The sequence below is a fragment of the Amia ocellicauda genome, chromosome 5 (genome assembly GCF_036373705.1).
Source record: "Amia ocellicauda isolate fAmiCal2 chromosome 5, fAmiCal2.hap1, whole genome shotgun sequence".
Classification (NCBI taxonomy): domain Eukaryota; kingdom Metazoa; phylum Chordata; class Actinopteri; order Amiiformes; family Amiidae; genus Amia; species Amia ocellicauda.
Genome location: NC_089854.1, coordinates 20,517,098 through 20,543,722, shown reverse-complemented (window position 1 = coordinate 20,543,722; position 26,625 = coordinate 20,517,098). Strand labels below are relative to the sequence as shown.

General features: G+C 47.8%; 1 protein-coding gene across 1 annotated transcript in view; it reads left to right on the top strand.

Moving 5' to 3' along the window:
* Nucleotides 1-26,625, top strand: part of LOC136749742 (cytoplasmic phosphatidylinositol transfer protein 1) — a 65,131-nt gene that overhangs the window by 27,102 nt on the left and 11,404 nt on the right. The window contains exons 2-5 of the mRNA XM_066704251.1: nucleotides 20,824-20,972; nucleotides 23,464-23,552; nucleotides 24,139-24,146; nucleotides 26,335-26,406. Of these exons, the coding sequence (XP_066560348.1) occupies nucleotides 20,824-20,972; nucleotides 23,464-23,552; nucleotides 24,139-24,146; nucleotides 26,335-26,406 (318 nt within the window). The remainder of the gene's footprint in view (nucleotides 1-20,823; nucleotides 20,973-23,463; nucleotides 23,553-24,138; nucleotides 24,147-26,334; nucleotides 26,407-26,625) is intronic.

Sequence of the window (26,625 nt, the reverse complement as noted above, 5' to 3'; positions counted from 1 at the left end):
GCAGCTAGACAATTATGCTATTTTTGCTGTCAAATCCAGCAAAGAGGGCACGCTGATGAGCTATTATTGGCATTTGCTTGTTGCTTAGTTTTGTTTGTTTGTTGGTCGAGAATGGTATTGCTACCGTTTGTGGGAAAATGTCACAAAGGCATGCGCTGTCACACTGCGCTGCCCGGCCGGCGTCAGCCCAGCTTCAGTGGGTCACAGAACAGAGCCACAAGGCTGACTGGTATTCACGAGAGACTTCACCATGCGAAATGCAGAGAGGGTGTGTTCTTATTTATTTATTCATTTTGCATTCCTTGTTCACCAAGCATGGAAGAATTGGGGAATGTCTGTCTGCGAAGCCCAAGGAGGGTGAGAGCTGGTTCCTTTCTTGGCCTTAGTAAACTATGAAAAATACTGAAAGAAAGACATGCTTTGGCTTAAGCGTGTGCGTGTAATTGTGTGTACCTGTTGGCAATCCTGCTCTAATCGTGCATTGTGCGTGCTCTCTCTGCCAGAACACAATCTGAAGGACGGGTGTGAAATCCCGGCAAGTATTTTGGGGATCACGAATTCAATCAAGCAAAAGCACTTCTGCAGTTTAAAGGCATTTAACTTTAATCACTCTCTCACACTAATGGTGGCAACCCCTTAATCTGCGTTCAGGCAATCAAAACAATACTCCTCCTGAAATTAATAACGGGTATGATGATTTGCGTCGGGGCCACGCATGAGTCACGCTGCTCTGGAGGTACGAGGACATCAGCCTGTGAGAAGTAGAGTCATAATGTGGCTTATTAATATGGATCGAAAAGCTAGAAGCCGCTGCTTGTAGAATGTGTGCCAAAACATAATTGGAGTCATGTTTTCCTGATTTGGTAATTGACGTATTTCGTGTGATAGGCAGTGGCTAACGAGCGCAGGCTGTGAACATGCGTGCTTGTGCACCATTAACTGTTTAGCAGCAGTACAATGGTAAACAGAAGGGATTTGTTTCTCATATGGGAAGCCTCTGGTATTTGTGCTGGGGTGGGGGTTCATGTCTGAAAGCTGGGGCACAGAACGGACTGATCACGAGCTCCGGAAATAAACACACTGCCGCATATTAAAATGGCATCCTCCTTTCTTCCTGCTGGACACTGTCTTGCTCACTGTTTCGGTCCACCATGGTGACAGCAGAAGCACTTTCAGGAAAAAGACGTGTTGTGTTAGCGTGAACCCCAACATCCCTGGGCTGAATGCAACATGGCTCTAAGAGGTGCAAGGTGTGGCGGCCATGGTGCCCTGGTCTCATGGACACCACTTTAAAGACCAGAGGTATAATGGTCTATTTTTGTGTTTATTTACACACCTTGCCTTAAATGCTTTGACCTGTCAAGCGCTCTGTTGACTCCTTGCGAAGGGCACTATACAACTGGCAATAACAACTGATTGACTGATCAATTGGGAGGTTGTTTTGTCATGACAGATGCTTTACACCGAATCCGTGCCCCCTCCCTGTGGTGCTCCGGCTCTCTCTCCCAACCGGCCGCGGCCACAAACCATTCCTCTGTGCCAAAGAGAAGTTATTGGGAGCGCATGTGTTTTGGGGATCAGACTAACAAGTGGCATATGTGCTCACTAGCGACAGCACCGGCTAATTAAACTGCGCCATTAGCAGACAAATTCACTTTCTGCTTCCAACACATGAGTTTTGTTTTGTTTCTCTGCGATTTTTCCATCATAATTCCACGATCTGCAGTAGAAATTGTCTGACTTGATTTTGAACTCATTGTAACTCCATATGGGACCCATCAATCAGGCTGTCTTTTTGTCATCGGTGTCGTTGTTGCTGTGGCCTGTCTCTCCGTAGTGTAAAAGAACAAAGCTGACAGTGTTCTGCCTCACATGTCAATAAGAGGGGAGGCGGCCCGTTAATTCAATGCTCAGGCATGTCGATTCCAGTGAAAGTGCAGGAGGAGGCAATATCCATCCGCATGTTCCTATGACGACAGTAACCTGGTGACCAGACTCCGCAGTGAATCCTTCTGGTCCCGTCGTAAACCTCCTCCTTTCCTCGCTTGTAGAGATTTTTCTTGGCGGCTGCGTTGGCTCCGTGTGAGAAAAGGGAGGGATAGTGTCTCGGTGCGACGGGCAGCTCCTGAGAATCATCTACCCTATCTGCCCAGTCCTGAGAGCGTCGCTGATTCGCAGGAGGGCAGGAGGAAGGTCTCTGGCACGGCTGACACTGACTCCCAGCCTGCCGTCCACTCTGAAGGAAGACTATCACGTCTCTGCGATGAGAAGCCACAGCTGGAGCCAGACTCTGATATCTGCTCCCTGGTTATGCAACATAACTTGTGCAATACCTGGAGCTAAGAAAGGCTTATGTAAAGCAAAGTAAAATAACAATGTTCTTATTTAATAATGAAACAACACGTCAAACAAGCAGTCTCTGCCTCTCTCCCTCCCTCCCTCTCTCTCTCTCTCTCTCTCTGTTTCTCTGTCCGTGCTGCAAAGGGCTGGAGGTGCAGGGATTGGGGCTGAGAGTGAGTGTGAATTTACAGATGGACAACGATGCTGACTGGCTCTCTCAGTCCCTCAGTGTTGGCCATGCGCCAGTCTATACCCAAACCACCGCACTGAGACCCTGTGCCGTCCTGTACCCTCCTGCCGCCGAAAACGGCCACGCCAGCTGCTGCATCTGCCCTGGCGATTAGTATTCAGAGCTGAAGTCATTCTTGAGATTTGTTTTCCGGATGACTTCAGGGAAATGGCTAAGCATATCTGCTGTGAACACAGATTACATAATCGTCTTTTAGGGACATCCAGGGAGGTCATCTCTGCGCACATAAAACACGGGCCCACGCCAGTGAGTGGCCCAGAGTTTCACCGCACAGCCGCAGTGCTCTGTCTCACGGGTCGGTACGTTGCACTGCAGCTGTGCAGGGACTGACGTGAGCGGAGGGGGGGTTTTGTGGAATTTGCAAAAGAGAAACCACATGACATAACATCTGGAGCTCTTGTCGTCAGGGCAGCACGGCCCAGCTGTTTTCTTAGGAGATTTGCGTAGATAGACTCGCATTAAAAATGACATTAAAGCCGAGGCACATCTGATCCGGCGGGTTGGCAGAGAGTCCATAGTCACTCCTGCAGATCCGTGCTTTCCCGGCTGTGGTTTCCCTGCCGGATGAAGTTCAGTGAAAGGAGGGGGGGGGTCCAGTTTAACCTCCAGTAACCTTTTCACTGCTTTTAAAAAATATATTTCTTCAGCTGCACTCGTTTGAACCCTGTTTGTGAGAGTCTATTTAACATTGACTCAGATGTCAAATCCAATTTATATGTATGCATATATTACAGTTTTTTACAATCACTTTGGCACTAATTTCAGAACCTTGATGTCATTTTTCAAAACTCTAGACACAAAACTCAAAACAGTCATCACATTGCACATTGCATTGTGCATTCATATCTTTAAAGAAACCTTGCATTTGCAGAATCATTGGTTCAAATAACTCATTTATCATGAAATACCATAGGAACATTAATTTAGATCACCCACACACAAGATACCGATAGTTTCACTGTAGTTGTTTGAACAATCATTAATATTGTAGTACAAAATATGTGATACATGTTTCATTATGGTACTACACATAAATGCATTACTTTAAAGGACTAGTAGACAGAATACTACAGACACAGTGGAATCATTCAACAAAATCTGAAATGTATTGATGAAATACAATCAAATCACAACACAGGTTTCTTTGAATCAAAGCAAAAATAATTAGCTTCAAAAAAGAAAAAAAATACAGTAAATCATCAACTGCAGTGTTCCTCACCTGACTTACTGTAAAAAGCAAAACAAAGGATTGATTACTGTACTTCTATATTTCCATCAACCCTGTCCAAGGTTCCAAAAAGATGAATTTGTGATGGTTTTCATCAGCATCCAGCTCCATCACCCTCTAAAAAGACATTTTGGAAAGAGAATTACTGATGACAATGATGTGAATTTTTGGGGAATTGATCACAACAGGCATCTTGAAACTGAACATACTCAGTCCTCAGTTGCTTCACTCTGTCTGCATTTCTTTGATTCAAGTCTTCAAAATCATGAAAGGCATCGACCACATCAAACCAGAGGAGCTTTTCCAGATCAGCAGGGACACACGCACCCGGGGACACACATGGAAATTGGGCTTCAAGGCATTCAAGACAGAAAACAGGAGACACTTCTTTACACAGAGTCGTCACAATCTGGAACAAACTCCCCAGCGATGTGGTTGAAGCTGAAAGTTTGGGAACATTTAAAAATAGACTGGATAGGATCCTTGGATCACTGAGTTATTAATGGACACCAAACGAGCACGATGGGTCGAATGGCCTCTTGTTTGTAAACTTTCTTATGTTCTTATGTTCTTTCAAAAGGCACACGGTAGAGCTGTTTTAGAGACACCTGGTGCCTTTTCAGCATGCGTGCAATTATGGCTTCCACATTGTTGAACATGTTGTCATTGTCCAAGATGTGCTGCCGAATGTCCTTAAGGTGAATATAATTTCTGGCCCGAACCAAACCAACCACAGCCTGCTCTTGTTGGTCAGTCAGAATTTTGCCTTTGCCTCCCCTATTTGGCCTCGTCTCTATTGTGCAGGGAAATTACAGTAAGAACACATTTAGTCACATCACCTACTCTGCGGTACACATTGGCATGCAGTATACAATCATTTGACAGTTGAGAGTAGCCTAATGTTTAGTGCATGCTGAAGAGTTACTGGTTCTCATTGCGGAAAGTTCTGATGATTGAGGCCACCGATGATCTTCTGAGGTTTGGTTGAATCATTGTAGCTGCCTCAGTCAGTGTCATACCATGATTTACGGCATGGTCTACAACTGTTGCTCGGATTTCATTGGACACTCTTTGCTGTTGCTGCCGCTGTCTTGGTCCATGGCCTTGTCCTTGTTCCCCAACACCTCTCAAACGAGGCCCACGACCACCTCTCAGAAGGGGTGCATATCCCCTGCCATTCCTTTGACCACCACGTCTTCCTCCTGCCACTGCTTGACCTCTATTGTGACCTGGATCACCTGCCGGCTCCATGTTATCGCTGTGTTGTTGAGGTGGATCCACTCATTTCACTATATACTCGTACCACAATGTGAAATCAATCATCAGTAACGAGTTGGCAGTATTGGAAAATCAATTACAAGGGCCTGCATACATACACTAATGTCAAATCTGAAAACATGGTCTGAAAAAGTGGTACATGGGACCATAGAAACAGTGTCTGATAAAGAATGATGATTAAATATTACATCCATAGATAATGCAGTCCAACTGGTTCATGTTCCACAGTAATTGGTGTCAACAGTTCGCGATATCCTGAAACTTTCATAATCTAAACATGGAATATTGTTCGTCAGTTTCCTTAAAACTATGCATTAAGAGTAATGCAACAGTCACTTTATCATTTTGAGCAGTTGTATCAATTGATAGTTAGATAATTGTAATGAAATTAATAGACAGTCATCTCAGATGTAATGTGTGAATTGCATTTTGAAATGGTAATACTTTGATGTTAAGTTGTGTCATTTTGCACAGGTGATTTTAGTTCAATGAACAAATGATCTGAGGTTTATGTGTATTGTATCCAAGCAAATGGAAAAAGTGTTAGAGTTTTGGAAAATGTGCATTTTTATCATCGGTTGTGAGTTTTGTGTCTAGAGTTTTGAAAAATGACATCAAGGTTCTGAAATTAGTACCAAAGTGATTGTAAAAAACTGTAACTAATGAATGACTGAATCAATCAATCAGTTTGTATTTGGTATAGCGCCCTCCGCCAGGCTGCCACAGAGCGCACATATACAGTGTGTCCAGTAACTTCAGGATACACAGAATCACCGATTTCAAACAGTAAGAAAGCCTTGGTTGGCATAAAACAAAAGTTTTACAGGCTTTTGTTAGCCCCCCCCCCTCGAAAAGCAGTTTGTTTTTATCAGCTGCACTATCCTTCACTTACTTATCAGGAGAGTTAGCTGCACATTATTAACTTAATCATTTTCAGTGGCGTCAGGAAATTGAAACGACAATAAAGGAAAATTAATGTTTTACTTGCTCGTACCTTCTTGTCTTTTCAATGCATTGTTCCCCGCCCCCTCCACTTTCTGAATAGCTCAGCATGAACACGCGTGTCTCTGTGGCAGGCTGCATGCCAATGGGGGGACCTGCCTTTCCTCACTGACTCAAGGTAAATAGTGAAGGTTGTGCAAAGTGCCGATAATGGGATAAGGGAGGGCCACAGGACTGAGTTAACCCCTCTCTGCCCTGCTGCTGCTGCTGGTCTCTCACTACGAAGAGGTGCGCAGCTCCACCCTCCCCGTCCTCAACCTGACGGAGGAGAGGCAAGGCTGCGATGCGCTGAAGATAATGATGATGATTATTTTTTAGCGGACAGCTTTGTGTACGAGGTGATTTCACACAATCGCTAACACAATCTGTTATGCAATACTACAAAGGTAACAATGTGACCATGAACATGAATCTTGCTACAGCTCATTAGATGTAAGTTTAAGAGACGTCTGGAATGGTCCACAACAGAAGTGGCCCCTCTGGTCCTAGAGAGACACAGCGCCACTGGTTCTTGTTTGATCCAAATCGTTAACTGCTTAATTGTACCAATTGTGGGTTAATTAGTCAAAATATCTGATATCCAGTGTTTGGTGATTTAGAAAGCCCTGTTGGGGTTGTTGGGGATAACGAGAGTAGCAGGTACTGGGGGGCCCAATGTAACATGACGCATCCTGCGCTGGGTCTTGTGACTGTCACTGCATCACATGACACGGCGGCTGCGCTCCCAGGCCGGCTGGCAGATCTCACGGTTATATATAGACCTGCTCCGAACCCCCCATGAATTCCAGGCTTTTCGAGAGGGTGAGAGAGAGAGTGGCCCCAGGGGTCACTCCCTACCCGGGCCCCCCACCCACGCCTGCCGAGGGGAGGGGAGGGAATTCCAGAGGACGACCAGCAGCGACTCCTGACCTTTCGCTTCAAAGCTTCCTGCCATATTTATTGAGTTAGTCAGTCAGTTTCAGAGGTTCCAGTGATAGTGAGGATTGAAGCATATTTATATATTTTTAACTAAAGTTCTCTTCGTTTTTACATGCAAAATCCACATCAGTTCTGCTACCGCTGGAGGTTGTGCAGAGATTTATGGGCGAGCGCTGATGAACGCTTCCACACACAGTGCCTCCGCCGTAGAAAACACACAAGAATGGATCCTTTGCCAATGTTGTCAATAAATTCATACATACATTTCATTACACAACGGCAGTGCTGGTAACACCCATCACCTGACCTTGTTTACTCTTCTTGGTGAGAATGGAGAACCCGTGGCAGACTAATAGCCCCGGGGCCAGATAATTGGGTACCCCCCCCCACCTCCTCTGGTTTGCTACAAACATATTTTATGTCCCGGCCTCAGGGGGGAGAAAAAGATCAACAGGATATGACTTTATAAGATGTCGCTGACTGTAATGGGGCTGAGATATTTTTGCCTACACAGCGCTGTTAGCAAATGGAGCGTGCAGGCCTCGGCAACACACTCAGAGAGAGAGAGAGAGAGAGAGAGAGCAAGGGAGAGCAAGGTTGCCTGTTTCTTACGTAACCACAAAGCATGGGAACACAAGCTGACCTGCTCCTCCCACCCGCGGTCAGCGTGCGATCGAGCAGCTAAGGGGAAACTTGGAGAAGTTTGCGTTCTTTGTTTGTCGGCTGGTGGGGGGGGGGAGCAGAGCACACCGGTGACGTAGCAGCGGAAAAACGGAGTAGCGGCACTGCGATGAGCTCCCACCCGAGCTCTAGTCACAGGCAGAACTGTCAGTTGCCTTTTCACAGAAGACTAGATATAAATATATACATTGATGTCAAGCGCAGACTGTGGTGGATCTGCGTCTTGCTTTGTATTAGATGTTGGCTGTGTTCACACGCTGGTAAAGAAAATGTAAAAGTCATAATGGTTGATGTGGGTTCATGGATTCTTCTGAGGCTTGGGGTTACACTTGGTTAGCTCTGTGTTTGGACCTCAGTGTTTGGTTCCTTGTGTTGAATTTTGTTTAATTTGTTTTGGAACACAAAACCGAAACTGTTTAAAACCACAACCAGGCCATAACCTCATGACAAGGATCTTCCTGTCATGGCTTATTTAGCAGTCATTCCCCCTTTACTGGTGTTTTGTTATGTTGTTGTTGTACCTGGATCAACGCTACACGACGCCCTGCTGTGTGCGTCTGCCGTCACTCAGGTACAAAAGCATTTCATCATCCCCTATGTGAGAAACAGACCAAAGAGGTTCAGTTGGGACACGATCCCATCCCCGGGGACAGACGACTCAATCTGCTTGCATACGAAGGCATACGGATGAACAATAGCAAAAACAAGGGGGAAAAACCCACCCGCTTGACAGAACAAATGAAGCGCGAGACGCTGGCCTGTATTCTTGGCTGGTACACAAGATTATTATGACAGTGTGTTAAAGCAGGAAAAGCAGGGGATAAGAGGAAGAAAGACGTCAGCAGGGATTGGGTGCTCAGCTGGTGCAGAGGAGCCCGGGCTGACGATCACTCTGCGGAAGGCGATGCCTGGCCGTGTCCTGTCCTCTGTGATGCCCTCGCCATGCTTTCCCAGCAGTGTCTCGCCGCAGGACAGCTGTGACGGGAGACTCCATCAGCGGAGAGCCCGGCCGTTGCCCGGACCACAGCTGCACGTCCAGCACCACTGCCAGACAGCTTGTTCTCATGAGCCCAGAGCAGGATTAAGGATCCCGGGTGACGCAACAGGGAAACAAACAGATGTGCAGGGCAGCAGCATTCCAAACAGCTGTCTGGGGCCAGACTCACACACACACACACACAAACTCACACACGAGGGGAACGAGTCATTGGTTCCAGTCCAGTCGGCCGCTGACAGGCTGCTAGAGCTGAGGCCGTGAGTGCGTGGTGAATGGGGGGGAGCAGACAGCTGCTGAGGAGCTGCAGTAATGTCATTAATGAAGTGCAATGGAAAAAAACTAAAACAATTACAAATGTCATGCCTTTTGCTCGGTTTAGTCGCAGTGCATTCCTGACATCTCCCGCCCACCCCTCCCCCTGACACCCCCCTTCCTGCTCAGAGCCCTGTACTGCAAGGTGGCTTATTTTCAGTGCTATAATGCTATAATGTGATTCTGGCTGTGCGTGACGCACGTTTTTGGTTTTGCATGTTTTTTTTTGCGCCCGCTGTTGTGCATGTGACATGGTGAGCCACGCCGCTTTCTGCAGCGTGTGGTTTCTAGGCGTCAAAGCCAGCCAGCGCAGAGCCCAGAGGAGTGACTTTGAGAGAGAGAACAAAGCCACGGGGTGGGGGGGGGGGGTGCTGCACTCTGCTCATGCAGGTAAACGCTGTGGTTTGCTTTCCCCTCCCATTCCCCCATCTTCTTTCTACGGGTGACCTTTAAGTGTAACCCCTATAGAAAGGAAAATAATCAGTGTAAAGCGCATAGCGTTTAACCCCACATGTGCCTGTCCCTGTCCCAGGACACCAACTCCGGGTCACTGTGCAGGGTGCAGAGGAAGTAGCCGTGTAGGGCTGGTGCCGGCGTGGGGGGTTGGCATTGTGGGGGGGCTTGCAGACTGTCATCATGGCTGCTTGGGTGTCGAGCTAGTCGTGTTGTTTAGTGTGGTCACTTGCAGGGCAGAACTGTCTCCCCGGCCTGTCGGCGCCGACTGCCACCCCATCCTGCTTTTTTTACACTTCTCCTTGGCTTCTGCTGCTTGAGATGTGCTTTTTATTTATGTCTGTCTTGGGCAACCCAATCCTTGGCGACTTCAATTGATAGGGGCCTCCTGAAGATGAATTATGACCCTGCAGATCAGATATGCAAGTTGGGAGGGTGGGGGGGCGTGGTCAGTGATTGATTCGTGATGTTGGCATGTCTTCGATGTCTTTATCTCCTGTCAGATGTAAACTGAACAGCCCTGCGCTGACTGAGGCCTGCTGCTCGTTTTTGTTATTGTTTTTATGAGATGTGCTCGGTGCTTGGATTTTTGGCTGAGAGAGAGACAAAGTCTGCCATGTGTTTCCAGGGCAACATGACGTTTTAATTTTGTTTCCTTTCATCCCTCTATTCATATATTTCTGTCTGCGCAACAATGTTGAAAGGGGCAAAGGTCTTCTGATCTATCTATCATCTATCATAGACTGAATAGAACAAACTATTCAGCTCATATAGTTCAACTCTTCAGAGTGACAATGGAAGAGTGAGCGTTCAGAAGCCAATGAAGTCCCAATACTGATCTTTATTAGCAGGAGACAGTCCTCAAGGTGAAGTCCTTGTACAACCAAGCACGGCAAAAGCTTACCTTACCTTACACGTTTCAGAAGCTGAAAACGAGGGCCAGATTCAATTCTAGTCAATTGCAGTTGATTTTAGCTGTAATTTTTATGCACAGAAACATCGGTAGCAACACCGGGTCAGAACTGCCTACAACGCCCCTCTGTGCTTCAGCGTGTTCTTGCTGCCAGCTTCCGCGCACTTCACCGCACCTGTGCCACGGAGGACTGCGGTGTCGGATCAGTGTCCGGCTCCCAGTGCCACCTGGCACAGAGAGGAGCCTAGCCATGCCAAAGCACGCCATCACGGTCCGCACCACCGCAACGCCTCCCACAGGTAGCCAGAGTTCAGCAGTATTGACTCGACACTCACTTGGTTCATTGACCATGACGACCAAGGCCGTTCTGTGCCCATCTGTCTTGCTGGCGGTGTGAGCAGCTGCAGGAGATTAATGCATCCCGCCGAAGCACCCAACTCAGCATTGTCAGATTTCATTTTCCGCAAGCATGCCGCGGCTCCCTGCTCATCTGTTACCTCCTGGCCAGGTCCTCAACGACTGTGTCAGGGTGTCGCCAGGCCCCTTGGTATTCACGCCCGCACAGGGGGTTTTAAAAGGAAAAGCCTTGATCTCCGGGTCATAAAGACAGCTTGAATTACTTCTCAGTGATTATTATCCAGTCGGTTTATCGTGTGAGTAGCGACTCTGACTGCAGGAGCGCATCTGAGGACGAGGTGGACAAGAGAGAAAAACAAAAGACAACTTTGATCTGACTTCTCTTCAGAAAGCGAGAGTGACATTTGTTTTCTTGTTCTCCTTTCATCTGAGGCACAAGGGTTCCTCTTATATGAGACGAGGCGTGTTATTCTGTTTACCATCACTCTTGTTATAGCCATTAGTATCCACGAAGCCCCTGGGAGCCCGGGGCCCGTGTCTCTCTCGGATAAAAGCCTCAGGTGGCCTGATTGATGTCTCATTTACGTTTTTTAAGGATGAAAATGAAAGTGCATGTTGTCTAATTGCCCTTGTGTTACTGTGGCTGTACACATCAGACCTCTGCAGTGCTTTCAGAGGGCAGTGCTGAAGCGGAGTGGCGCTGTGCGGCCAACAACATCACTTATGTAACTGTCCTCACCGGGTCAGACCCTCGGCCTTTCACATCAGTGATGCTGGAAGTCTCCGCTTGCTAATACCTGTTCCTTGGAAAACCACAAGGCCTTCTCCTGTGTGTGTCTGTATGTCTTGTCTTAGTGTGTGTGTCTGTGAGTCTCTGTGTTTGTGTCTGTGTATGTCTGTGTCTGTGTGTGTCTGTGAGTCTCAGTGTGTGTGTTTGTGTATGTTCAGGAATATCTGTTTGGCCTTTGAACTTTCATCATTCATATTCACTATGATCATCGTCATCCCAATGGCTTTTGTCTTTTTTCTTGGCAAATGTGAAACAGCTACTGGTTCTCAGCTGAGCTTTTACACCAGGAATGCGATTAAATGATTCTAAACCAAAAACAGGACGTCAATAATGTTAAACTCCTCTCTGACGTTTGACCGCTGGGACTGAGACGGAAGTGAAAGTTGCTGATCTGTCTCCTGCTGCCTGGGAGGAGGGGGGAGCAGTGCTGATGCAACACAAAACCCTGCACACACACACACACACACACACACACACACTCTCGCTGGAGCCGTGTGACACTATCACGGGCTGTATGCCCAGCGTCCCTCCATGGGCCCGGGGCATCAAGTCCCCTGCGCTGCGCAGGTGACAGGCTGCTGAATAGGCAGCAATCAGCGTCAGATGCACTCCTGTGCACAGAGAGAAGGAAAGGGCGAGAGCAGAGCCAGGAGGACAGCGCATGCTGGAGCAGGGTTGTCAGGCAGGTCACTCTCACCGCATCCTCACCATGGCCCCAGGCCCGCTGTGCTCTCTGCTCAAAAGCCATTCATCGATTCACGAGAAGCACAACCTGGACTGAACAATGCAGATGACATGCCTCACTTCCTCACTGGCTTCTAATTCTGTCTCTGTGATGGTGCATCTTGGAAACAGTGTTTAAAAAAGAAATGTAATAAGGACATATCTGTGCATGTTTGTAAAGCCCAGCAGTGCTTCTGCAAGGGGCTTAGTCGTTGTTTTTAGTGTGTGTGTGTTTTTTCCTCTCTTCCTCTCTGGTCAGTAAAATTGGCAGCATTAAGTTCATACTAATGAAGTCAATTGGCTAAACTGCTATCAAGTGACTTGGCAGATTATTGCTATCAGTGGGGGTCAAAGTAGTAGTGTGTGTGCGTGTGCGTGTGTGTGTGTGTGCGTGTGCGTGTGTGTGTGTGTGTGTGTGTGTGTTTGTCAGTACATTACTGGAGCGATGCCAGCTGGTCTCCAGTGTCTGAGGGCCCGGATTCCTGTGGTCTTATAGGCACCGTTCAATAAGCAAATAAAAAGGGTGATTTGACTTCAGATCCTAATGACTTCAGTTCAGTAATGAGTGATTAGGTTATTAACTCCCAGCGGCCCATGATGACTAGAGTCGAGTCTCAGAGAGAATTCATTGTGTCTGAAGTGTGTTATCCATATTCAGTATTTTTTTGCACAACAGCTGAAATTGTACCTATTAAGGTTAATAACAGCAGAAGGAACACCTGAATTCAATTCAATTGTGTTTTCTTCAATTATATTTCTTGCCATATCTCCAAAAAGTGGATGTTTCTTGGTTGCTTGGTTTGTCTGTTGGCTGCTTTGTTTATACCCTGCTTTTCTGTCCTCGGACCGACCGCAGTCCCTTCATTCATTGTGCCGTTCATACAGTAATGGGCCGGAGGCAACCAGGCAAGAGTGCGGGTTGTGCTGTAGCCGGTAACTCGCACCGACAGCCCTAATGGCGTCGGGTCCCTCTGCGGCTCGAGAGTGCCGTTTTCCAGAGATATTACACTCTAATGAAAGTGACAGTCGCTAAGAAGAGACACAAAGGCCCGTTCAAGTGTGCCCTCTCCCTCCATTCACTTTTAATTCAGCTTCCAGCAAGAGTGCCACAATATATACAGGGGTTTTTGTTCCATTTTTTACACGCAAAAATAAACTCGGTCTCCTTCCACCTCTTGCTTGGGGCACAATAGGTCTTTGTCCAGCCCTTGGAAACGACCTTGTCTGAGGCGGTAGGAGGCAGTGATAATGATATTTACTCACAGGAGTCAGATATAGGCGCCTTATCAGCACAGTGTGGTGCCTAGGGGGTTGGCCAGCCACACGCACTGATGTCACGGCTGCAGTGACACTGAGGAGTGGGGCGCAGTCTGAAACAGGCCACGGCACTCCTCTCGAACCCCAATATACAGTCGGTTTGGATCAGCGCCGCTCTGGGCGACACTGCGTTCCTGTAGAGACACATTCCCCCCACGTGCCCAAACACACTGCAACACTTTGTGCAAATGTAAAACCTTGTGCCAGTTCACCAAGTTTGGCCTGGGCATCTATCCTTTCTGTTCTTGTTGTTTTTTAAAAACTTAAAGAAAAGAAAGAAAATAATTAAATTCCTATCAGATGAAAGTCTTAGTCTGGCCGAATGTCCACCCCCCCCTTCCCCCCCGACGCTGCAGCTGAAATGTCTGGAACAGATGGACGCCTCACAGGGTTTTTCTGTGTGTTTTTTCAGTAGGAGTTTAGGGAGACGTCTGGGAACAGAACACAGAATACAAATCGCCCGGCGGCTCCAGGCAACGGGAACGCGGCCCTGCGAGGTGTTATTTTGGTAGTTATGTTTTCAGCGAGCTTCACCGTTGCGTTTTTAAATAGTCGCCTCAGCCATCGTTACTTAAAGAAACAAACAAACTTCCTAAACCCTGAGTCAAATATATCTGCATCCTGTCTCTCTTCACTGGCTCGTTGTTTCATCAGCGCCAGTACCGCGGCTCTCCTGTCACCTCCCTGACTGACCCGCAGACGTACCAGAGTCCAGCCTGGCCCAGCCAACGCCTCCATCAAAGGTGACAATTGGTTTAGGATTGACCCGAGATGGCCGACCTCTCCCCAGAGAGGAAGACTCGATTATATGCCGCTTGGTGGACTTTTTTCTCTCCCGGCACTTTGAGTTGAAAAGGCGAGGGTTATGTCCTGTCGGTTGATCCGTTTACCCATTTATTGATTTATTGGGTTGTCTGTGTGATCAATAAGAAAGAGAGAGTAGGGAAGGTGTGTGTGTGTGTGTGTGTGTGTGGAGGTGGGGGGCTGTTGGGTTGGCACACCTATTGAAGCACCCCCCCTAGAGGGTCAGATTTATTACTCACAGGCGTTTTGGCATCAACCACACAGTGAATAAGTGAACATCTAAAAAGCCCGAAGTCTAAGTGCTGAGCATGAAAGCCCCTGCAGCTCCAAGGAAAAAGAAAAGGGATTCTAATGCTTTTAATTAGTTCGCACTGGGGATAGTGTAAATCTGAGTAATGTCTGAGAACTAATTTTCCTGTTGGCACTTCTCTGGCTCACATTCAAATAAATGCCATTTGAGTATCTGGGAGCGGGGTTGGTCTTAATCCTCCAAACTGACAAGCTGTAGGTATTTTTTCTCCCCTCTTGGTTTTGTTTTGTTTAAGAAAGAGTTCATCAAAGGACACAACACAGAGAGCGGGGAGATCTTGTTATTTTTCTTGACTGTTTGTTATTGTGTTCTGGATTTCTGTTCACCTCTCCAGCAAGATTTCATATTAAAGTCTTGTAACCCAGCTGAGCAGGGGAGGGCAAACTGTGCTAACTTGATTGTGCAGGAACAAGGTTCTCACAAAAACAACACAATGCCTTTATAAAGTGATATTCTGGCACCTCTGACCTAACCGTTGACATCCATTATTTATTATTATTTATTTATTGGCAGATGAGACGGGTGCCACAACATTTGCTAGCCATTTCCCTTTTTGTAACTAGCTCTTATCCATTAGAGTTACAGACATCCAGGAGGCTTGCCAGTATCGGTGTAAAGTGCTCTTTAATTGTGTCAGAAGTAAGAAGCAGCCCAGTTGTGAATCTGTGTAGGAGCGCGCCGTCACATGAGAGAGTTAGTGGCCTGAACTGTTGTCTGGACGGATGGTGGCGCGCCTGGCAAATGCCGTCCCACACGTACGTATGCGTTTCTGAGTCCCTCTGCATACGGGACTGGCCCGGGCGGTGGTCCGGGAGAACAGCTTCCCGTGGGAGTTCGATGGAGACCAGAGGTAAACGACCTTTGATCTCTCCACAGCGAGATTTCCCAGGATGCCCCACGGCGCTATTGTATTCCTCTCAAATCTGAGGGGCATTAATGCAGTTGGACCAGAAACGGCAAAGGGAAAGAAATCCACCCAGCAGTTTAATAGCAACATAACCCTGACACTGACATAAATCTCACTGTTTCCACTCTATATACGGCCATGGTCTATGGAGCAGGGGGGTGGAAGCATGGAATACAATATTAGATTAGCCGATAGCTTTTTGTTTACAATACGTGCAATCCAGACTGTGTATATATATTTGTATTATTTGGGGGGGAATTAGAAGTTTACGAGCTCCCCTGCTGAAGGCTAGATGGTATAAAGCAGGGCTGTCAGACTCCAGTAATGGGGGGCCTCAGTGTCTGCTGGGTTTCATTCCAGCTCAGCTCTTGGCTCCTTAATTGCTCTAATTAAACAATTAACTGGATTAATTGATCCCTTCTCTCTCTCCAGACTCTGGAATGTTCTGTTGGTTCAATGTTTTGAATAATCAATAAATTGTAAGCTATCGGCCATAAAAATAAAATATGACAGTTTTATATAAGGCCACCTGAGTCAATAATGACATTAATGAAGTAATTGGGATCTTGAATCAAAAACCAGCCGACACTGCAGGACTGGATTCAAAAAAATGTAGTCAGTTTAAAGAAAGTGTGAGAGGGTCTGAGTGTTGCATCAGTCACCCACCCTTGTGGCTGGTTTGGTGTGATATAATATGGGATTGTGGAATAGCCACCGGAGAACTTCAGCTGCAAAGTTTACCGTACTAACAGGACATGTAATGAAGCTCGGCAGGGACAGGGTTTGCCACAGTCCACACTGGCACCGTGAGATGCCCGGATTTCCTTTTTGCTGCTGTGCTGCCACCTATTGACTGCTCTCAGAGCCCACGTGCCCAAAAACTAAACAAGAAACTAAATATAATTAAAATATAATAAGTTTGGTGCACTTATCCCATGGTATCTGGGTGCTGAAGGATTAAAACAAGGCTGGTGTTGCATTGCTACACTATAGGTGTTAAGAGATACCAAATGAATCCTAATTGTGCGTGTCCACTGTGGTACGGAGACTCATTCATCAAGCGCACGCCTGCAGGCTGTTGTTAAAGATCAGTTTGACAGGGATACACTGTGCCTGGTCCTTGCATTTTACTTCTCCTTCTGATCTGACTTGTTTATGTGTTAATGTATTCTTTTGGTATGAATTTAGCTTTGCAAACTTGCCTCCCCTGACGACTGAAGCCTGGCTGCAACATCTCCTCGGGTTAGCAGTTTACCATCAGATAGTTTAGCCTAATAAAATGTCTTTACTTGAACTGAATGTAGAGTCGGCTAAACCTCAAAGGAGACCCAATCTTTCTGTCGTCGGAGTTGGATCAGTTAACATCCTGATTAAAAAAACAGCACAAAACACACACAATAAAAATCCCCTGGTTCATCAACTCTGATGGTGAGAGGAGACAGCAGACGCCAGGAGAGAGCGAAAGGGAAACTGCAGGAATTGTTACTTACGGTTGGGGGGACAGTAATAAAGTCCTGCAATAACAAGGATGAGCAAACAACCGCGTTTCCTCTTGAACCCAGGCCTCACTGTGAGGCGGGCCGGTGTCTGGCAGCTCCTCCCGTCAGGGGACGCCCACTGCACAATGTCAGAGCCCTCCAATTAATGGTCTGAAAGATGAATGCATCATTAAGGAGAAGAGCTGGGGATTGTGGGTGAATTTCAGATCGAGCACGGTGAGGTAAATTGGGCGAGGTGGCGATGACACTTGTGACTTCCTTGTCCTTGGCCACCCCTCTCGTGTGCACACTTGTCGTGTTTAATTTGCTGCTCTCCGAGGCCCGGGTCCTCTCCCTGTTGCTCTCTGCGCCCCGCATGTCTTGGGCTTGGGATGAAAGCTAGAGACGCGGAAAGCATTAATAATTTAGTGTGCGTTTTAACCCCGGAGGTTTCTTGTCTTGATTCTTGCCATTTTTTTTGGTTTGTTTGTTTTGCTCCATAAATGGCAACGGAATCTCATAAATAACTATAGTTTGTCCTATACAAAAGGTTGGGAATTGATAGATACATATACCAAGTGTTTTTGTAGCTCATCTCACTGTTTTACACCATCTCACAAACTATACTGTGCAGGCTGGCAGAGAGAAATAACATTTCCTGTTCTTGGACTTTCACAATTGCAGTCTGACCTTCGTTTGAACCCGCGTCCTGCAGCCCTGGTTGTGTCACAAGCTGGTTTCTATCTACTGCGGGGAAAGAGAGAGAGCTGCTGTGTTTAAGACATCTCTCCTCCATGACAAACCTTTATGTGACTATTCGCTGAGGGCTACACCAGCAGACTCAATCAGATTACAAGAGTGAGGTGATTGTGGCGGATGAGGGAGACAGCATAATTTGCTTCACTGCTGCATAATGGGATCTGTGAGACGTGGGGAACGGGCTGACAGGTAAAACGCAGCCGAAATGAGTCCCTGTCACCTGCCTTTGAATAGAATCAAGATCCAGTAGACATCCAGTAGTCATCCAGAGCGGGCGATCATTTCACACACTACAACCGAGAGACGAGAGAGCTGTAGTCGGCCGTTCATGCTCTCAGAGAAACTCATCGGCGGACAGAGTGCCTGGCTGGTGCACAGTATGATATACGATGCCCTGTCTGCTTTTATTGTGCCAAGTCAGAACAGACTGTGCGCCTAACAAAGATGGATTGGACCGCTTTACACATTTACAAACGCAGGCTGGTAACTGTCAGGGTATCGTCCGCTCTCAGTCTCTGTACACGGCTGTATTTCATCACGTGTCAGAACACAGAAAACAGTGATATTGTGCAGGCATTGGGGTATATCATTGTCATCTCTGTATGAACTGAGGATCTGGGTGTCTAATGGAAAATGGAAAAATGAGAATGTGTGGCAATGGCAGGAATAAGTGTGAAGGGAGATATTTGTACATTTTATAAGCTTAGTGATGATATTAGGGTTATATTTTTGTCCCAGGCCAGGCTCAGGGCTGGAGTAGTGAACATAGACTTCCTGTCAGCTTAGGATTGTGTTTCCACTGAATCGGGTGCAGATGTGCATGAGTTTCACAATTTACTGTGGGCTAGAGTTGCGGTCCAGGCTGCTGTCGGGCTTAAGATGGGGCAGGTAACCTATAGGTGCAGTACAGCGTTGCTCTGTGGTGCCATGTCGCAGTCCTACATAACAACACTGATCAGCAATCAGGACAGGGTCAGTTGAATTTGCCAGCATGGAAGTACATTTAGCAGTCCCGGGTTTTGCAGAATTGCTATATAAATGGAAAACCAATATGACTCTGCCCAGATTACCAGTGCTGGGGCCCTGGTTCAGGAGCCCTCAGGGAGCCGCCAATTACTGAAGGCTGAATAGTTAATAATTGATTAACTGGGAACGAGTGCTGCGGCGGGCGGTCGTCCTGGACAGGCTTTCTGCTGAGGTGGCTTTTCGGGCCGGCGAATGTACTTTGTCACGGAGAGATCTTTATCGCTGACTGGCGGTAATTGGCTCCAGCGCTGAGTGTCGCCCAGCTGGGGAGGCGGCGGCCCGCGGAGAAGCGAAGTGCTGATCTGAGAATGAGGAGAAGAGAGGAATCCATCAGGGCAGGAATTGTGCTGCTGCATCACTTCATACCTATAGCACAGATCAGCCATGTTACAGCACAGTGTAGCACCATATGGCAACAGCACAGCCCAGCACAGTATTGCACAGTACACCATACCTATAGTACAGCACCATACGGCACAGCACAGCCAAGCACAGTATAGCAGAGCACACCACACCTATAATACAGCACCATACGGCACAGCAAAGCCATGGTACAGCACAGTGCAGCACAGCGTATCACCATACGGCACAGCGCAGCCCAGCCCAGGAGACTCGGCACAGCACTGTGCTTGACGCAGGGATCTGTGCTCAGCAAAGAGTCCAGCTCTAGGAGTCTGCATCTATATAAATGCCCAGGCCCCTCCTGTGTGTCTCATGCAGCCCAGCCTCTCCTGTGTTTCTGAGAGGCCCCCCTGCAGAGTCTGGCCCCCAGCTGCCCGTCTCCTGAGCACCACAGATTACATAACTGCATGGCTCCCTCCCTGACCTGAGACGTGCCAACGCTTTACCACGGTTTATAGCAAACCGAGAGATATTTAAAAATACACAACCACATCTTTTATTTAGGTTTTCGAGAAGCAGCCATGGCCAGGGAAGGCATATTTTTGCCATGTGGCTGAATCCACTCATCTCTTCATCTCCGCATGCTTGAGCAGAAGTCACGGTTAGGGCAGCGGCACGGGGAGACCCCAGGCTGGACCCCTCTCTCTCCTCACTCAGCGGGCTGCTCGGGGCGCAGGGCTTCCTGGGCCATGGCGGGGGTGCAGAGCGGAGCAGTGTCTCTTTAATGTGTTGCTCGCTCCAAAGCTCCTTAAGTGTGCCTGGAGTCAGGAATAAATATGCGTTTCCTGACTCCAGCCAGAGCGCATTGAAGACAGGGGGGCTTTAGTTTGGTAAGAGGATTAGAATGGTTTTACGTCATGAAGCCTGAGAGGGAGAGAGAGAGAGAAAGAGAGAGAGATCTTGCTTTACTGCCAGTTTGGTTTTGCCCTCAGCATTTATTTTAAATTCATGGGCAGTCAGTAAGAAGATGAGTCTTTTCCTGTATCCAAAAAAACCCCAAAATATTTACTGAAATCTAACAGTTTTACTCAGGCGTAGATGAGAGCAGAAGAGTCACAGACAACTATGGTGGCAGTGTTTGCCGGCCCAAGTGAATTCAGGTGCATTTTAGGTTAAATCCACAGAACTCGGCAGCCAGAGATCGTTCTTTTACGCTGAGTGCTTCACGGCGTGAGAAGGTCCCTGGTGCTGTCCGCCAATTAGCGATCTGTCCGGCCATGCGCTCGACCTTGATTTCATTCTGTCGGCTGTGACACTCGGCAAGTGTCAGGAGACGCAGACCAATTAGAGACAGCTCTTGAAGGCCCACGGAGGTTGATTTCATGAAATACAGAGTCTGTGTGTGTGTTTCCAAAGTCTGCTTCTGCATTTCCGTGACTGGACGAGACGGGGATGGTTGCCCTTTCCGTTACAGTGTCTATGTTGTGTCTAACACCGTGCTCAGATTGGTGTCTCGTTAGACACAATATAGTCACTGTAATGGAAAGGGCAACCGTCCCGGTGCGGCTCCCGGCGAGGCCCGTAATGGGACAGCTCCAGTCTCCGTGCTGACTCTTCTCCCATCTCTTTGTTTCACAGTACCGGATCGGCCAGCTGTACATGATCAGCAAGCACAGCCACGAGCAGAGCGACCGTGGTGAGGGCGTGGAGGTGGTGCAGAATGAGCCCTACGAGGACCCCGCGCACGGGAAAGGGCAGTTCACGGAGAAGCGAGTATACCTCAACAGGTAAGACTCCTCACCCTCGGCTCATACAGCACCGGCACCACAGAGAGAGATGGCAGCGGACGAGGGAGAGAGGGAAACAGTAGAGCACTGTGCTGTGGCGCAAATAAATAAATAAAGAGATTATGAAAGAGCAATTTGAAGGGAATGAATGGATTAAGGACTGAATGAGAGGCTGAATGTGGTCATGGGCTCCTTTTTCCTTTGCCAGCACAGACACTTGTGACATGTAACATTCACAACGTTTCATTTTGCTCCGGCCACGGACTTGACACGTGAGCGCTGTGCATGAAACCTGTGGCTCAGAGGGGTGAGAGAGGGAAGCATCCTCACTCGAAGCGTGTCCTCGAAGCATCCAGCCGGATCTTGCAAGGTCTCTTGGTCCGTATTTGTAGCTCGCCGATTGATTCGAGGTGTTGGGGGGTGGGGAAGTGGAGGAGCCGGGCGTGATCTTACAAACACACGACTCATTAACAGAGGCCTGTGCTTTCTCCCCTACCCACCCACCCTGGCGACCACAGCCACACAGCCACTTCACTGGAGTGTTTCTCTCAATCAAGGGAAGTAATTAGCATCGCAGGCCCGGCTCTCGGGACGGCAATCAGAGGCGAATCAGACGAGAGTGCGGAGAAGGAGAAAACACAAGGGCTGGTGGAAGAAGAGGACACAGAGAGAGAGAGAGAATAAAAGAGATAAAGAGAAGGATGGAGTGTCCCTGCCCGGGTTCGTGGCTCCACTCGAAGGTGCTCGGTGCTAACCCCAAAAGTCACAACAAATTAAACAACCTGTGCCCACGTCTGGGTTTGAAAACGATTTCATAAGAAAAGGTCAAATGCCAAACGCGTGGGAGTTTCTTGCTGGAGTCTGGAGAAGACACGCTCGGCCATGACAGACAAGACATTGTAAATATTTGTGTGTGTTTGCACTCTGGCATGCAGGTATGAGCTGGGAAGAGCTAATGGCCTCTTATGGTGAAAACAAAAACACTGCAAGACAGGATGTAAAGAGAGAGCTATCGATTGGTCGTCTGTGTTGGAGCCCCCATCCCACCGAAGATTGCAGAGACATCAGGCTGTTTACAGTAAAGCCGCACAAATCAGAGACACGCCCTACTGCACCATTAAACCACGTCCTGAATGCACGTTTTGAAAGCAGTGCCTTGTGTGTGTGTGTGTGTTTATATATTGATACACAAACACACACATGGTTTTGAAAGCAGTGCCTTGTGTGTGTGTGTGTGTTTATATATTGATACACAAACACACACATGGTTTTGAAAGCATTGGGTGACGTTAACCATCAAATCTTCTTTGGACCCTCATCGTTAAATGCTGTCAATGCTGGCAGTATATTGTTGTCACCATACATATTTGGGGTTTTGGGCCGTGTGTGCACACAAAAAAGGAGAAAAATCACTTATTGTCTACTGGGCTACTGGGAAGATCCCACTATTTCTTGTGATACAAGATAATCCAAAATAAATCAGATGCACAGTGATCTGTTTTCATTATTTGTAATTACCAAAACGTGTTTCGCTGATTAAAGACGCTAACGGCACTTCAGAGAGTGATGTACATATTAATTAATAAAGAAAAGGGTGATGGGGGAACAGAGAGAGAGGGAAATTAGTTGCTAACTTGAAAAACAGGCTTTCTGGGAGTACGCACCCGGTGTATGAAACATACATGTCAGAGCCGTGTTTTGGCAGGAGCCGCCTGACACAGCTTGCGTAGCCCGGTCTGCACAGGCGAGGCGTCGCTGTCGTCTGCAGCCTCCAGGCCACCTGCTTGGAGACCGTTTCCAGAGCAGAAGCCCGGGCTGGCGTGTCAGATCCGCAGCCAGGGGAGCGTGTCTGTGCCGTGGTGCCGGTTGTTATGGCTGCGGCTCGAGGTGCCAGGGCTGCGACAGGCGGAGACGGGAGCAGGCGAGGGAGTGTGAAGACAAGCTTTCAGCCTGAACGTCACGGCGGTCCACTCTGTCGGGGGGTGTTAAGATCGCTTGCCTTTGTCTTCTTCTCTGTTCTTCCCACTTGCAGCTCTCTACAGTACATTTTTCAAACCTTTTCTTCCCTTTTAGAAGAGCAGATTTTGCACATAGGTAACCAGAGTATTCGGGATGTCTTTGCAGCTCTGGTGTATTTATAACCGTTTTTTTGACAAAAGTCTCCTGTGGCACAAATGACACCGCCCTGCACACTTCCTGGAAATGAACTGTGGCCTACAGCTGATTTTAGACACATGAACGGTGATTTTCTCAGCAGACACCGCCACCTCAGCCCTGCACAAAGGTCATGTGATTCATAGAGCTGGACCCGTACAGAAATGCACCGCCACTCACTATCTCTGTCCTGAATTAAGAGATGTTTAGTCTTTAGTTATTCAGGTCTCCTGTTGTGGTTCATACAAAATGTGTAATAAGTAATCCTAATAGTCAGGGCCAGTGCAGACAGCTCAGGTACTGACCAGGGGGGTGTCCTATCTCTCTCTCTCTCTAGCAAGCTGCCCAGCTGGGCCCGGGCGGTGGTCCCAAAAATCTTCTATGTGACTGAAAAAGCATGGAACTATTACCCCTATACCATCACAGGTAAGCAAACGCATATAGCTGTGTCATCCTTCATACATTTCACCCAAACCCCTTCTCTATAGTAGACTTACACGTCGAGTTCCACCTGGAGTAAGAGAAATCAGTGTGAATCCAATGCACTGTAGCCTGTGCTGTGAGCGTTGAAAATGCAATTGAGTAGATCAATGTGTGTTTAGCCGTAGAGGGCCTGGCGGTAATGAAATGGCAGCAGTGTGGTTTCGCTCTGTCGTTCCTGCGCTCAGTCAATTTGGCTGCTTGACATTTCCATCGCTTTTCCTGGAAGCAGGAGCCGTGCACTAGAGTGAGCGCCACCATTAGTAAAGGATTTATCAGAGAGAGAAAACTAACATTAGTGTGAAAACTCCCGGTGAGATTTGACCCCCGCTTTGCCTCTGAATGTCACGGAAGAACCAGTGAGATTACGACCTGCTGGTTTGGAGGTGAATCTGTGTGTTGGGGATTGTATTTATATTTACACTGTATATAAAATGGTGCTTGTTTGAAGCTGTGGTGTAATGGTTGCCAGAAATTGACGTTTTTCCTTGTCTTCTTCTCACCCCTCATCTCTGCTCGGCTCCTGGATCAGAGTACACAGTGAGTAGCTCTCTTACTCTTCTCCATTGATTACTTCTTCATCTCCTCCTCCTCCTCTATCTCCATCTCCTTTTCCTTTTCCTTCCCCTTCCCCTTCTCGTTCTTCTCCTTCTCCTCTACCTTTTCCTGGTCCTTCCGTTCCTTCTTCATCATCTTATTCTTCGTCTCCCTCTCCTCCTCTGGCATTGTCCAGTGTCAGAGTAGCCCTTCATCTGGCCTATTCTGAAGGGGCTCACACGTCCTCTCTCTCCCTCGCTCTCATTGGTAAACGGATAGAAACGGCTCACAGGCAGGAGTCAGACCCCCTCTGACGGACAGGCACCCCCAGCCTGATATATAAAAATTTGTATCTTTAAACTAAAAGTATACCCATCACTGCCTTTTTGTTTCTGTGGCATCAAAATGAACGCTGTTTATTGTTCTCATTTTTTGTCTTTTTGTGTTTTTGTTTTCTTTGCTTACGTGTCAGTCTGGCTTACCCTGGTTCTCCACACACAAGTCTTGAATCTTTCTGCTAATGCGTTCACCCGCCATTACTTATTACTGATTCTGACACTTAATGTCCAATAAAAAGAAAGCAGTGCCAAAGCCGTCCTGACAGCTGATCGATTTGTTTGATCGGGAAATAATATCACCATGGAATATGTAGCCGGAAAGATGGCCTCTCAGACAAAAGTCTGTGCATAGAGGTCAGCTATTCAATTACAATAAAAAAAAAATGACACAGAACAAGACACACATACACACACACACACACACGCACACGCACACGCACGCACATGCACACACCGTTGGCCGATTCTTTTGCATAGTTTAAAGGTGTCCACGGTGATGAGGGCGGCGGGGAACAGAGCCCCCTTTGTGCTTGTGTTAATCTTTTTTTAATGTTGTGCATCCTTTCATTTCCTCCTCGGCGCGAGAAAGGCATCCAGTGAAGCCCGAGCCGACCTCTCGCTGGCCTCCTCTCCACCATGGAGGAAAACGGAAAATATGTTCAAGCGTTCTTTGCTCTTTTTTGTTGCTTTTTTCTTTTTAATTTTTTTTTAAAGAGCATGATTGTCCTAGACGCACCTGTGAGATTGTGCTGACTGAGCTTTTCTCAAGCTAAATCAACAGAGACTTCCAGAAGAGGATCTCTGTTTGACTATCCTTTCGTCCTTTTATCTTTCGTTTGGCATTTTATCTTTCAGTTCATTTTTATTGACTGAGAGTCAGGCGTCTCCCGAGAGTGGCATACAGCTGTGTTGACAGAGGCACGTCACACACACAGGCCTCGGCATACAGACTCTGGAGCAATCGGAGCTGCAGTGTTGGGATCCACGTCAGTTATTCCCCCAGTCAATTCTCACTCAGCCTCCTGGTATTTCCCAGCGTCCGTCATAGACGAATATCTGGCAGCCACGCAGATTGGGCTATCTCTTTCACCTTTAAAGGGTTAAGGAAGAGAAAATGCTGCTGAGGAATGAGTTTTATCTGGGGAGCCGGTTTGATTCTGGGGTGGGTGGGAGGTGGACGTTTCTGTCAGTCGTCAGTCCTATTTATTGTTCTCATTTTTTGTCTTTTTGTGTTTTTGTTTTCTTTGCTTTCGTGTCAGTCTGGCTTCCCTGGTTCTCCACACACACACACACACACACACACACACACACACACACTCACGCACGCGCCTGCAATTCCCCAGCTCGTTGGACTCCGTCAGTGTCCCCTCAGGCCTGCTGGACGTCCGGCACACGCTCTTGTGACAGGAATTTAATTGTGGGATCACTCACCCCGCCCCCCACCCCCTCGGTGGTCCAGTCACTCTCACACTTCCGCCTCTCGAACAGCCATTGATCCTGTTTGTCTGTAGCTGCATCAGCCCTTTCCAGCCTCCGGTAAGACGGTGATATTGATTGAGAACGCCACCGAGGGGGCGCAGAATTCGTTATATATGTCAGCCTTCCGGGGATATAAGGAGAATGGAGAGTTGCTCCCCAGGAAAAGATGGCCGGGGGTATAAGTGTGAAACATTTGAAAATAATTGTAATTTGGGGGGTGGGGGGAGTGTCAACTCACCCCATGAATAATTCACCGCAGTGGGGATGAATTAAGCTATGAGGAGTAATGCCCTGAAGGGGGGTGCTAGGCTGCAGAGCGTTGTCCTGGCCTTTTGGGTCAATAAGTTCTCACCGTCTTCTCTGTTTTCTCCCAGTGTTCCTTCCTGCCGAAGTTCTCCATCCACATAGAGACGAAGTACGAGGACAACAAAGGCAGCAACGACCATGTGAGTACGATCCACTGCTGGAACAAGCCCACCCTCCCTGGTGCCGGTGACCGGATCCCCGCACTGGATGGGCCTGTTTATGTGTGATGCCAGTCTGAAGCCCTGAAACTGGGGTCCAACCCACGGGGCCCCCCCTTCTCACCATATACTGACTACCTTCAGCTCCACACCCCCCCACAGCTACACTGCCGCACACAGTCAGACACCAGGTCAGTGCTT